The 15029-nt window shown below is 42.8% G+C and overlaps 1 protein-coding gene across 1 annotated transcript in view; it reads right to left on the bottom strand.

The window, feature by feature from the left end:
* The window catches only part of OSTF1 (osteoclast stimulating factor 1), a 235363-nt gene that overhangs the window by 112857 nt on the left and 107477 nt on the right, over nucleotides 1-15029 (bottom strand). Inside the window, exon 2 of the mRNA XM_069229196.1 lies at nucleotides 13553-13599. Within this exon, the coding sequence (XP_069085297.1) occupies nucleotides 13553-13599 (47 nt within the window). The remainder of the gene's footprint in view (nucleotides 1-13552; nucleotides 13600-15029) is intronic.

Below are 15029 nucleotides of genomic sequence, written 5' to 3'. Positions count from 1 at the left end.
TATGTCAGAGTGTGAATGATGTGGTGAAGAAGGAAGGTGAAGGTGGAGAGACATGCAGGGGTGGGTGATAGGACTCGTGGCAATGCCCTTTATCTTAGAAGGTAAAGTAAATCAATAACCTCCTCAAAAGAAAGATGACAACTGGATGAAGTTGGTGTCAGCTTTAAGGTCTTAGCCTCGATCCGACCAGTAGAAGGCTAGACATCCAATGTCCTTTGTTTTGGATCGAGTCTCTCCGTCATAGTCTCCAATATTGGATCCATTGTCGAAGCAGTCTCTTTTGGTGCCGAAGAAGAAGCTTCCAATGTCAAAGCAGAGTTTTGTTTCAGTGCGGAGGTGGTCGGCGCTGAGGTAGTCGGAATCGAAGCAGCAGATAGTCGGCTCGGTCCCAAGATCGACCGGCTATGTACATTGGTGTAAGCTTTTGGCGCCAAGCCCGAGGGTGGGGCAGCTTTAGCAATTGGTCGGTGCCTACCATGGCCTGTTGGCAGTGGAGGCCCATAAGCCGTATGTTCGGTCGATGTCGAATGTCTCTTGTGGGGTGGATAGGGTCTTTTGTACTCACTGCTTGCTGCGCTGATGGAATTTCTTGCATGTTGATCCCCATTTCTGGATCCGATTTGGAGTCTGGAATCAAGAAGACCTCTTCTTCCGCTGCCGAAGCCTCATGCAGCTTCTCCTGTTGTTTGACATCCTGGAGTCCGAAGATGCCTGGTGTCTCATTTAACTCTTTGCCCTGCATTTCCTTCTGACGCACTCAACAATCCCACAATGTCTTTTTGGATTGAAACAATTGACAGGCCTCACAACTCTCCTCGTCGTGGTGGGAGATAGGCAGAGGTTGCCAACCAAATGTAGGTCTGCATGCGGGTATTTAGCATGGCATCTGGGATAGAACCGAAAAGGAGTGCGATCCATCAGCAGCACATTATCTTCCAATTCCCATGCCTAACAAGAACAAAGAGACACTCAACTGGGCAAGACCCTAAGGTTGCAAGTGGAGACCGTCGAATCGACGGACGGTTTTCTTTTTGTTTTCGATGGATGGGTGTGAAACATCAATGAAAGCAATACCAAATACAGGGTGTACAATGGTCTTCGAACCAGAGCACCGAGGAACAAGTCTGAACCTGATGGCTGAAAGAAAATCTAATAATGGAGTTGATGACCATGCGCACTATCACTGAGAGGAGGGGTCACTTTACCTCGTGATTCCAGAAGATTCTTAGAAGAAAACAACTTGTACACATCCAGACCCAACACTAGATGGCTGAAGTATGCAGAGCATGTGTATCTACAGCCACACATGCCATCAAACACAGCTTCTTCCCAAGGTGGTCCAGCCTCTTTGATTCCCTATCGGGGGAAGCAGAAGGGAATGCCCCATGGGACGTTGAGGCCTGGATGACCAAGCTCTCGGGTGGGGTGTTGGGTCAGGAAATAGGTTGTTAGGCACAGGTCTATGGCAGACGGTTATTGTCCAATTACCAGGAGCCCCTGTGCTAGGTTTGGACCATGTCCCCAGCACGACATCCGTGAGAGCTTCATTGAAGGGCAAAAGGGTTCTGATGTGGAAGCCCGAGGCTGAGGCACCTCAGTCAGGAGATTGGTCCAGACAGCCACTAAAGGCAGCTCGAGGCCCAAGAACTTGGCCGTTCTCTGTACCACCATGGAGTAGAAAGCCCCTTCCTCAGTAGCCACGGTAGGCGGAGAAACCATACCAGCATCAGGGGAGGTATCAAGCCCGCTGGCTTCACCAAGCTCTTGAGCCCAGTCCATAGGTTCTTCAAGCTGGAACTCCTCTCGGGACCTTCCTCTCAACCAAGGGAGATGAGGAGCCGGACGCTGGGCCACAAGCAGCTTTAGGGACTGCTTCCTCAAAGCCTTCATGTTCATGGCCCGGCAGTCGGAGCACGACTTTGTGTCGTGGTAGTGCTCCAAGCACCACAAACACACCAGGTGCGGATCCATCACCGACTTCATGTGGTGACAGGAGTCGCAGGGCTTGAAGCCGGTCTTCCTTAATGATATCTTGACGCACCAGAAGTAAAAAACTTTGACAAACAAATCGAAAGGCCAGTCAAAAGGCGACTGTAAGGGTAGGTCTCTCTGGATCTGTGAGTAGGCTGGCGTGGAAAGAAAAGAATTGATGTCAGCATGCCGGGATGGCGACTATATACTTATTACAACATCATATCCAATGACGCCAACGAAGGATGCAGGGTCGACAGATGCCACATAATGGCACACAAGGGTACTGCTCGAAGAAAAATCTCCAGATCCAGGCTGACGCATGGGGTAAATTTTAAGATAAGGAATCTGCAGCTAGAAGTCTCTATCTGATACAAGACCTGATAGATGCCGCTAAACACCAATGTGAGAAATTGGGTTGTTGGTTGACTGGCGTGTCAGCCCTGGCCAAGCAACAGCCGCAATTCCTTGCAAGACGAGCCACCAAAAATCATTAAACTAACCTGTGCTTAACCCTGGGTAGCGTGGCACAAAAAGCAGTTAGGGTTGACTCAGAGGCAATGTGTAAAGTATTTATGCACCACACAAACATTAATAAGGTAAAAACACAACACACGAAAAATCCCAAAGCAATTAATAGAGTACATTTTAATAAATTATTTGACACCAAAATGACAAAAATCCAATCAGTAGCACTGGAGGTATGAATTTTAAAAGTTTAAGGCGAAATCTAGCACCTAAAAGATCAATACGCCGGCCGCAGACATCTAGTCGATGGAGACCGGATCAAAGTCAAAAGTTAAAGGATGACCACAAGGGGGTGTGGTTTGGATACAAGAAGTCTATTGTGTAGAGTCGGCGTTTACCTTCGGACTTAGAACATTTTTTGAGAAAAAACGGCTGGGAAGGTAGATGTTCAGCGGGGCAAGGAGGCAGGAGAGTTAGATGAGGGAGTGTTGTCGGATGGCCACGGAGCGAAGCTGTGGTAAAGATTTTTACCTTCAGACTTAGTCACTGAAATGGAAGTCGAAAAATCTCCAGTGGGTTCCCCAAATACAGTTCCACGAGGTCAGATACCCCCTTAGCAAAGAACAGCTGAAACAAATTTGCTGCTGTGGAGAGGAACGTAGAGGGAGAAACTGCAAAGTCTATCCTAATGGCATTGCACACTGGGTGGATAGGAGAGCAGGTTGGTCCCGGTCTTCTCCTGGTTCTCTGAGCACTTTTTGGCCCAATTTTGTCTAAGTCCTCAGTTTTGGAAAATAGCCATCTGAAAACGTTTAGCACCATAACCAAGGGTCCAGGGAGTGGATGAACATCTCTTGGAGGTTCAGGACTAATTCAGGCTGGGTCCAGGTGCGTGTTCAAGACTGTGGGAGCCTGTTATGTCTCTGTGGCTCTGAACAGGAAGCCAGCAAGCAAGACCTTGGAGTCACTTCTGGTAGTCCTGGGTGCAGATATAGATGCAGGGCTCAACAGCAGGGCTGGCGTCTGAGGATTCAATGCAGGCTTCAGGCAGCAAAACAGTCCTTTCAGGTACAGCACCAATCTGTCAGAGAGCACAGGCGGTCACAGCAGCAGGCAGTCCTCTGACAGTATGTGAGAAGGTCTAGTAGAGAACTAAAGAGGGGGTCTGTAGGTCCTATTTTTAGGCCAAGCTTGGGCAGTGCGCAAGCGCTGTCTCTCAACATGTTATAATCTACATCTGTGGTCTTGAACCACGCCCATCTCACACCCATCACTTTCATTTGTTCTATGGCATGCCTTTCAAAAAGACCTTGAATTTGTAGGTAAATGCTTTACATTTGTCCTGCATTGAAGCTGTTTGTTACCGCCTTGGAGACTGACCCTGTTACATGGATTATTGCATGATCAGCCTTACACCTTAGAGTGGCGCATTACTTGTTTCTTTTGCCTCATGGCTTCACACTGCATAGCCGAATGTTGTTTCTTCTTCCTTCTCCTTCCTTGTTTTGGGTATGCCACTGTTTCCTTTTGGTGTCTGAGCACAAAGGCTGCAAGCTAGGGGGTTGGGGGATTCTCTTTTATTTATTTAATAATTGTTTTAAAGGTTCATATAGCACAAACTCGATGGGAGGAGCGCCTGACATGAGTATGTGACGTTTCATATAGCGGGTCCTCGATCTGAGGAGCGCTTTACACAAGAACCACTTACGTACAAGCGGAGCAGTTAAAAAATAAACAAACTGGAGCATTTAAAACACCAACACAGAAACCCTCAAATCGGCTCTCCTGGCACAACGGGAGATTCGATACTACAATATTCACTGCACTCTGGAAACTCGCCCCAAAATGCTGTGTGGAGTATTCCTTTTACAAAACATTTTTTTTGTCCATAACTCATAGTGGGAAATTATCTTTCTGTCTAGGTCATCTCAGGGTCCCCACACTAGGTTGGTGGGACCCCAAATTAATAATATAAAAAATACAAGAAATAATGGCAATATTTTCATTTTTTGCTGAAGATAGACGAAGAAGGTAAATGGTGCTTTAGTTATATGCACGGCCACTGGAATTATGTGGCAGAGAGGACCAAATTATGCGGTAGGGTTGGTTGATTTATAGAGTGAGACAAGTCCAGTTATGCACTTACAACGCCAATAGCCCTGACTTAAGCAAATGAAAGACCTACTGCATTGCAACTATTTGTTATAACCTGGTGCCCTTCTCCTGGAAGGTAGGAGAAGCTTCTGGAAAGGTTTACTAAAGTGCCTGATTCCCCTGCCCTAGCACCAAGCTGGCTGCAGTGACAACAGAAGGTGGCTAGGCCTGTACTGTGGAGACAGGGCACATCCTGTTCAGGTGCAAGCGGGGTTGTGCATAGCTATGCTCCCCAGTCCCCATCCTGCCAGTTGATGGCCCATTGAGGCCATCTATTGTCTGACTGTCTGGGAGGAATTTACAAAGACTGTCAGCTAACCCTGTGGTGTGACCAAAGACAGGCTGTACACACAAACAGTTAAAAGTGTCATTTTTAAAATTGTAATGAAAAATCCAACTTTACCATTAAAGAATGTTTATCATTTCAATTCCATAGGTACCAAACATTACATATCTACATTACATATCTCTTCTCAATTAGAACTAAAGCTTATTACATGTACATGTAATAAGGAATCCCCAATGCTATCCTAAGGGAGGGGTGTGCTTCACATTAGTGAAAAACGAATTCAGGAGTTTTTTTACTACCCAGACTGTTAAAACTTAAAAGTACATATATGACTTTTTAATTATACAGCACCCTGTCCTATAGACTAGCTTGGGCCTGACTTAGGGGAGACATATATATACTAAAGGGGAGGTTAAGGCTTGGCAAAGGGATTTAAATAACAAGTCGACATGGCAGTGTGACACAGCAGTCAGACTACAATAGCAGGCCTGGGGCAAGTTATGGAGTGGTACTTGGGTAGATGGCACAATAAGTGCTGCAGGACCACTGGTAGCATTTAATTTACAGGCCATGGGTATATATAGTTACCATAGGGCACGAGTTATAGTTACTTGGGATATCTCTATCTATAAAAGGTAAATTTCTATAGTTTTGTACGATTAAAATGTGAGCCCAACTGTAATGTCCTTGTAACCTTTAATTTTTTTAAGTGAATTTCTATGTTTTTTAAAATTCTATTTCCTAACTATAATATTCCTGGAACCTTTGTTTTTTTCAGTGTTTTTTTATTTTTTTTAACGGATAGTAATTTTTATCACTATACGTTAATCCAATCACCGCCGCACACGGCTTATGGCCCTATAACCACCCAGTTGTGCCTGCGGCCAACCACCCAACCCTGAGAGAGAGAGAGAGAGAGACAGAGAAAGTGAGAGATTGAGAGACAGAAAGTGATTTAGGCTTTGCTGAATGATATCCTTAGAATGAGATATTTACAGACAAATTGAAAAGAAAAATGTTTTTGTCAATTAAAGAGTAAAATCACCTTTCAGTATGTAACTTAAATATTTATAGTTGAAAAGAAACTAAAGAAGAAAATGGCCAGAGCCTCAACTAGACTAGAACTCTTAACCCTTAAGTGCGCATGTCTGAGACCTTAATCACTAGAGGTGACTCCTAAGTGTGCAGTGTTCATACTTAGCTATGACATTCAACCTACAGATTTTGAGGGGACAAAAACTTAAATGGTCATCACTAGGAATGTTTTAACAGTGAAAACACTAGAAAATAAACAGACACATCGCCAAGCGATACTAGGATCTGAACCTTCAGCCTACTGAGTGACAGCACAAGACCTTGCCCATTAGGTCAGAAGTGACTTTGTTCTGCTCTACATTCAAACGTAATTATAACTTTCGTACCAAACATCTTGCTAGTCTTACTCTTCAAAGTCATTGTATGGAGAGACCATTGCAATGACAATCTCTATAATGGGATGGAAGAGAAAGAGATAGTGACACGCGTCCTGCCAGTTGCCAGCATTGCTCCCACAAGCAGGGAGCTGCATCCTGCTTGCAGGAGCAATATTGTCATCTGTTTCCCTGCATGCATATTTGTGAGCACAGAAATAAATGATTGCTCTGGCTTGACGGGAGCTGTCAAAGCTCCTGCCAAGTCTGAACAAACAGCTATGTCTCGGAAGGGTGGGGGCACACCAGGACATAGCAGGAGCTGGCCCTATGGGGTAGCCATCCCAAGGACCATCTATGGCTCCTCGAGGGTGGCTGTCCTGCCCCCAATCTAATGAATAAATTAGCCCTGGGAATATTTAATTGAAGCCTCTGGGAAGTGGCGGTCCCCAGGGCTATGGGGAGGCCAGGAGGTCCCCCTACTTTCAATTTCTTTAAAGCCCTGGGGAGGTGTAGGTTCCCGAGGATGTGGTGGGGCTGGGCGGCCCCCCAGCACTGTATTTGGTAGCTGGGGGGCCACAGCCCCCCACATTTATTAGCCCCGGGGAGGTGGCTGTCCCCAGAGCTGCAGGGGGGCACATAACCTCCCCTGCATTAAATTTTTGTTTAAAGCACTGGGGAGGTGGTGGTCCCTTGTGCTGCAGGGAAGAGGGCTGGACGCCCTTCCCCCGCACACAATGGTTTTAGCCCGGGGAGGCGGCCATCCCAAGGGCTGCAGGCAGGCTGGACGGTCCCCCACATTTTATTTATTTAAAGCCCCATGGAGGTGGCGGTCCCCGGGGCTGCAGGGGTGGGGGGGGCAGGCCGCACCCCGCATTCAAAATGTCAATGTTCCCTGGACCTGGTCCACCCGGAGGCTGGATTTAAACAAGTGCGGGAGCCAGCAATTTTTTTTTTTTTTCCGAATTTTCAGTGGATCAGCCACTGTGTCTCCTGCCGAAATGTTTTTAAAAAATGCTTTTTTGCTCTGGGTGACCCTCTGGGATGCCAGCACCAGAATTAAGGGGTCAGGGTGTCCCTACCCAGGCCTCTTTTCTTATTTTTTATCTTATTTTCTAGGGCTCGGCTGAAGCAGAGTCCCAACATGACTGCCAACACTTCCTTGTTGTAGTGTTGGCAGCCAATCAGATATGAGCAAGAGACCAGGAGGGTTCGCGGAGCTTTGGCGTCCCTATATATACAAATTTGTATTTGCTTTAATTTCTCTAAAACTACTGAACTGATTTACGCTAAATAACAAAAAAATTGCTTTCTGGCCCTGCTAAATTTGGTGCAATTTCGTCCAGTGGTTCGGGGCAATTCCTGGTCCAAATCCCTTGTGGAAAAATGCAGGGGAAAAAGCATTTTGGGGCCGGCCATTTGTTTCTCGGCCCCCGCTTAACGGATCACTCTGCAACTTTCCAGACAGATGTTAAAGTGCGCATCGTACTTTATTACAAAATGTTGTGAAAGTTGATCAAAAGTAGCTAAAGTTATTAGCAAAACAAAAAGCACTTTTTCTATAGAATCTAGGTCCTAACTATAACTACCTAGTGGCGACGGCCACTAGGTGTGTGTGTGTGTGTGTGTATATATATATATATATATATATATATATATATATATATATATATATATAAATAAATGTAAGTTCTTGCAATGATTTATTCAGCTGGCTGAAGCGTTTCGATCAAACGGTCTTTGTCAAAGCCACAAATGTAAAAAAAATAATCATGGAATTTAATCAAATATCTACTTGTCCAGGGGACAGGTTGCTGTAAAAAAATCTACTTGGCCCTCTGGTGCCATGTAGTGCAGCAACAAATTATGGCAGCAGTCTCATTCTGCAAGAGCTCTGACAATAGCCTCTCTGATCATGCCAGGGCAAATATTATAATAGGGCTTGAATACCTGCAATTTCAATCCCTACTATAGCAATTTCTTTATTTTGATACCTTTCCGCAGATCTGTGTATCGGGGCTGGAGGAAGCAGTATGTGATAGTTCCACGGCTGGAATGCCTTTGAGTCTGCAAACCTACTAGCTTGCATGTTTTAAGGATGTTCACTAGCTGTTCTCTAATCTTTCCCCATACTGAGAAAGGTTGGAAATTTACTCCGAACAATGGTAGAAGTAGAAGTTCTTCCAGGATTTGAAAAAAAAGTGGTTGGAGTCAATTTGAACTTGTAAACGCTCAACAGATTTTCACATGAGCAAATCTACACATGCATAAGTGCTTGTGCTAAAATACAGTTCACAGATATTTTCTGGGAGTACGATTACCTTATCTAATTCTGTAAGTTCTTGTGAATTCATGAAAGCCACTAATTCAAAGACATATAGCATGGGTGCACGTTTGTGAGTTTCTTTAAGAATTGGGTCCCTAATTAGGTCTGGCGTTGACCAAGAAATTTTGTTTTTCCCAATATTTTATTTCTCTCGCTATCTATCTATCGGCTGGCTTTACTGTGAGTGATTGCATTCTGTTGTTCCGCAAGGAGAATATTGGCAAACAAAGTAGTTTTGTTCAGTGCCAGGAACTACTGTGGCAATCAGTGGCATAATGAGACTGGGGGGCCCCCGCTGCAAAGAACAAGACCCCCCCCCCCAGACTCACACGGGGCAGTTGCTGTGCTGTGGGGGTCCCCTGGAGGGGCTCCCTGCACTGCAGGAACTTTGTTACACCACTAGTGGCAATGTGTGCTTTTTGAGACCAAAATGTTTTGTTTTGCTTTTTACCAGTGTTCGTTACAATGGTGAGGGCCTGGCAGCTCCCACAACAATAAAGTGTTATAAAAGCCACGTTAAAACAAGACATGCATTGATGAAAACAAAGGACTCACAACAACTGTTGGATCCATTGGCTTTGCATGCTTCCCAGAATCTTGTTGAAAATGTTACACTGATTTTCCATTAGGAATATTTTTGGGAAATACTAGTATGCATCAACACATTTTTACAAAATGCCGCTTCAAAGAAATAGCACCTAAAATGTCATACTAGCTATAGGTTTTCATTTACTACCTGCATTTTGTTCTGAACATTTTATTTTGAAAGCAAAGAATCATCACTCTTGCTTACAAGCTTCTGCAAACATTTGCATATATTCAGAAAGCATTCTGGGAGCATTAAACTTAACCTCATATTGTCAAACTTTTCAACTGTGTGTACACTTTTTTTTCTCCTTTTTTTTTTTTTTTTTACTAGAACCACGGTCAATAGTGCAGTTTAACCTTAAAACGTTTTTTGTTGTTGTTTTTTTTTGTTTTTTAACAGCACTCACCCTAATAATAAAGGCTTTTCAATAATGTACCGTAAATACAAGTCCGAACACCATTAACCTATGGACACACACATTACTTCAACTGCAGACAGTTCCCTTCTCTGTAAACTGGCAGCCAAAGGGTTTGTGCTGCAGGGGGTTGGACCTACTTGTCCCAAGGACAAAATAAACATGAAACCTTGTTGTACTTGGCCCCAAACAGTATATCCTGGGCATCGGGCGATAGGAATTCCACATCCCTGATATATATATGTATACGCCTTACACATTGTTTAATAAACAAATAGACAATAATTTTATAAAGTGCTGATGATTAAAAGTGCAGATGCATCCATACTTGTAACGCTTAGATTGCATAAATCAGGTGTGTGTAGATTTGTGACAATCATTATTTGAATGTCAGAAAGGCAGACTCATCAATTTGAGGTGTGATTTGGCGGTTAGGTCTAAATTTTAATCTCTTCAAAAATTATTGTTTTGAACAGCGATCAGAATTCTGATCTCTGCAGAACCTTCCACATAGCACGATTACAAGAGGCAATAAATATCACACACCCATTTTTTTCTGAAGGTTAGTTTCAGCAGGTCAAACCAGCTGATAATGGCTGACTACAAACGCCTACTAATTTCCAAGACCTGCAGTAATTAGTGCCCCATTGTGTCGGTATTTAATGTGTTCCATAAATACTGCCACCACCACAGTGTTTAAAGGCTTATGTCTCTGTTGGACCTGAAAAGAAAGCCATTGGATGTATAGAGCACATCACAACATGACTGATTATAAGAATTCCTGCTCTGAATGTACAGTAGAAAGGAGTAAAGAGAGAGCAAACCTGCAGCACTGCCATTTTCATGATAAGGTAGTCTTGTGCTACCTATTTAGATGAAATCCTGGTACGACACAGTGTCTTTTTTAAGAGTAGATATGTGACATGATACTGAAAATACAACTTTAATTAGAGCTGACCACTGTCCACTGCTTTCAAACAAGGTTTTGTGATCACTGCCGCAGCCAGTCACTGCTAACACAGCTGTAAAGTGCTCCTTCCTCCCCCCCCCCCCAAATTTATTTAAAAAATCGCCACTGGACCGGGCCCACCCAGGGGGGCTCAATTAAAAAACAAGTGTGATATTATATATAACTGCTGAATTTCTATGGTTTTGTGCGAGTAAATTCAGAACCTAACTATAATGTCCTTGTAACCTTTGTTTTTTTCAGTTACTCTATTATTATATATATATATATATATATATATATATATATATATATATATATGTTTTCTTTTCCTTTTCTGAAATAAAGGTTAATGTGACATGACATTATAGTTAAGTAAAAATCTAAGTTAAAAACGTAAAGTTTAAAAATTATAAGCTCAAAATAACATTGAAATTCTCTAGTTAACTGAAGTATCTATAACTTGTGTCCTCACCATGCACACTGAAGTCATCAATGATCTAATTTCAGCTGTCATCAATTATGTTTTTCCATTGATGTCATTGAATAGGTCATGAGTTATGTAATTTGAGGTCATATGGGTAACTGATACTAAAATATTTTAAAAACAGCACTTTTAATCAAAATAACCATGAAGATGTGTTTGAGTCTTTCTTGAGCACCCGTCATGCTACATAAGGTAGCCATAGAACCAACCACAAATGGTCCCTGCCTTCAACTGAAGAGCATACAGCTCCAGCTCAAAGTGTTTTGAAAATGATGGTAAGCTCTTGTGGGGTCATGCATTCAATGACCTAGGAGACCTACTGCAAGTTTTCTATGCCTATGGGGGCTGCTGCTCTCCCTGCAGCCACCAACATTTAAAGAAATGAATGTTGGTGCCCTGCCCCTTCTTGGGGCACCATGAGAAACAAAACATTACATATTAAAAGCCCCTGTGGGGCATTATGGGGCGCTCCCAGGCTGGCAGCAGTGAATATGAAATGGGTGACTACTCTACTTCATTTCATATTGCTGCTGCTTCTTTTAAATTTAATTGGTGTGTTTTTGGTGCCCCAGTCCCAGCCGGAGCACCCAGCAAACGTACGTATCATTGAAGGCTGTGGGAGATGCTCAACATTCCATTCAGCTCACAAGTCCTTCTTGGGTATGAGTGGGAGCTGGCATACCTTTTTTTCTTTGGGTGTCCTGGTCCCACCTGGGGCATCCAGTAACTACGTGTACCGTTCAGAGCCATGGAGAGAGAGACACACCCACCATGACAGTAGGAGGATCTGAGGCACAATCAGCATCAACATCAACAGAGATCACATGAACACCTACGCAAAGAGCATCAGCCAGTCTTGTTGAAAACCTGTCTCTGTTTGTACAACCAAAGATATATCCAACAACCATAAGCTTTTTTAAGCCCAAAGTTGATAAAATAATTTAAAGGTCTCATAGAAGCAGATCAAAGGTAGGCATGAGCAGTAGAAATGTAGGGTAGGCATCACAGCTGCAACTTCCTTGGACCCATCAGTCACTCTGTTTCAGAATGTCCAACCACCAGTTTCTTTCCAGTTCCCACTGAAAGGGACGGATGTATAGGCCCGGGATATGACATCTAAAAGATGTGTTCCTCAGGGATTACACAGGTCCTACCCTCCGGAATATTTTAATACTCTTGGCTTAGCTGCAACTTGATGAAACAATCCGTTGCTTGAGTCAAAATGGTAAGTTCACACTTCGCTATCTCACCACAAGTCATTTATTAGCACTGCTGTTCGATTTGCACTAGAGAAGCCTGATATACAACAAATATATTTAACCAAAGATCCTTAAAATTAACTATTTCTGAATAGTCTCTCAAGTCCAAAGTTTTTCCAATATACTGTGACACTACGAATTTAACTTTGTTCTGTATTTACTATTATTGCTAAGGGATGGTTTTCCTTCTCCATTTTATTTGTACCTCACTGAGCATTTAGGAATACAGGATAATATAGGATAAGATGTACTAATATTGGATATTCTCAAATAGTGCACTGACTTTTTGCAAAACCAATGACGCAACCTACGTACTATTAGGTCAGTTTGAAAAACAAAATCTCCATTCGGAATGGGTCATATTAGGATCTAACTCAGGAATATTAATGAGGTAGTTTGCAAATTGAGTCTTACTCTTACTGGATGCCTGTGGTGGTGGCATAATAGGGTCAGAAGACAGTGGTGGTGGCGTAATAGGGTCAGAAGACAACCATGTCTGTGATTAGACTTAAATAAATTATTTAATTGTTTATTTTTTTTAAGTGAAGCCTGTTCCTCATTAAAGAAAACAAGGCTGTGCTTAAAGAAAAATAAAAGCTTTTTTGGTAGCTTGTTTAGAGTTGGCACTTTCTGCTTTAGCATAGCACACCACCTACTTTGAATAGTTGGTAACTGTTCAATGGTTTGCAACCGAAAGTGCAGCAATAAACAACTGATACAATGCATTAAGAATCACAATTTTGAAGGCATGTCCTAAACAAGAACCTTCCAAATTGTGTTCATTATGCATTTCTAAAGCCATTTTGCGATTTGGCAGCCAATTATTAAATTGCAAAACGAGTTTAGTATATAGTAAAAAGCCAATTAGCCCTTGCAAACCCTGTGATTTAGTGACTGCTAAATAACTTAGCATATCAAGCCTTTATTGTCTTACTGAAGTAACAGAGATTTTACGACAGAGGCAATATTAAGAGATTGAAAAGCATTTCTCAAGTGCATTTAGGAGAGAAAAGTCAAATCTGTCAAATGAATATCATAAGCATGAGCGAGGACTTGCGACACTGAGCTAGGAATAATTCAATAAGTGATAAGATGCAATAGTTATTGTGCATAGTGCTTGTGGTATCTTGCTTTGACCAGTCACACACTTCTAACTAGTAGGACTTGGCAAAGGAAAAATTACCACTCGAAAACAACTGGAAATACATAATGAAAGGAAAAATGGAAATTGTTACTTACTGTTCTTGGTTCAAATGTATACAGGGCTCGGAAAACCTTGACCTGACCTGAAATACAAAAACGAAAAGAGACTGTCAACAAAAGAAGATACGCAGTTTAAATTGCTTTGTATGCTACAGGATTTTCTATGGCGAACCAGCCTCAAACAAAAGCAAACCAGACTGGAACATTAACAGTAATAAAGGTTATAGTGGACCTATACAGACAACAACCTTGTCTGGCATGTTATTAATTGCTGTCTCGGGTATTACAGAAAAGTCTATTTGACTATGTATTTTTTCATTTTCATTTTTCATTTGCTTGTGTTCAGAGTTCAAAGATACATCAAGTCGAATTCTCTGATACTGCACAACAGTCCCATCTAAAAGGCACATCAGAATACTAAACAAGCATTTGCAATGCAACAAGTCTCATATTTGCTCGAGTTAGTGCTATTAGTGTTGTAAACTCCTAACCGGATTTTTCTTGCCAAAAGAAAAAACACAAGAGCATGTGCAAATTTTTACATTTCATGTTGAGGTTCTGTGTTAGGCTTTCAAATGATGATTTATAAGTCACCATGTGCTGACTTACATGCCACTAATGTATTAGTAAAATTTAATCACTATCAAGAGAGAGAGGTATCTCTAGAGAGGGGTAGAGGTAGAGAGATAGAGGTAGAGGTAGAGCCATAGAGAGGAAGAGGTAGGGTGGTAGAGGTAGATAGGGGTAGAGGTACAGAGAGGGTACAGACAGAGAGCAAGAGAGGTAGAGGTAGAGAGAAAGAGGGGTAGCGAGAGGCAGAGAAAGAGGGGTAGAGGTACAGAGAGAGGGACAGAGATAGAGGGAGAGGGAGAGAGAGGTGGAGGTGAAGAGAAGTACAGGTGTAGAGATAGAGAGGTAGAGGTAGACAGAAGTAGAGGTAGGTAGAGGTATAGAGAACCAGAGAGAGAGTGAGGTAGAGCGAGAAAGAGGTACAGAGAGAGCGGGTAGACAGAGAGGAGTAGAGGTAGGGATAGGGGGTAGAGGTACAGTGAGAGAGGTAGAGGTAGAGAGAGAGGGGTAGAGATAGAGAGGGAGAGAGGAGAGAGGTAGAGAAAGAGATATCCAAGAAGAAAGTACCATCACAAACTAAACTTGAAATCTTCAGTGTGTTTTCACTAATGTGGTGTGAACATTGCTATGGACAACCAAAAAAGAACACTACGGCTCCAATGCCAGTACGGAAGGAGGGCATCACATGCTGTAATAGGAGGAAGCGTGAACGAAGTGTGAGGTCCAACAAAAAATGTTCTCTTAGTGGCATTGCCTAGGAGGGAACTAAGCACACAAAGGAGGGACATTTAGAACAAGCATTTGCAATGCAAAAGGTCTCACAATTGTGAGAGATAGAGCTATTGTTGCAAATGACAATGTCTTACCTATGTGTTTTGGTTCGGAGTGTAATGGATGTATGAACAGAGACACAGCTGCAGCACTGTCTAGTGGACTAAGCATG

The sequence above is a fragment of the Pleurodeles waltl genome, chromosome 1_1 (genome assembly GCF_031143425.1).
Source record: "Pleurodeles waltl isolate 20211129_DDA chromosome 1_1, aPleWal1.hap1.20221129, whole genome shotgun sequence".
In the NCBI taxonomy this organism is placed as follows: domain Eukaryota; kingdom Metazoa; phylum Chordata; class Amphibia; order Caudata; family Salamandridae; genus Pleurodeles; species Pleurodeles waltl.
The sequence above is the reverse complement of the archived record's forward strand: the minus strand, read 5'-3'. Positions and strand labels throughout refer to the sequence as shown.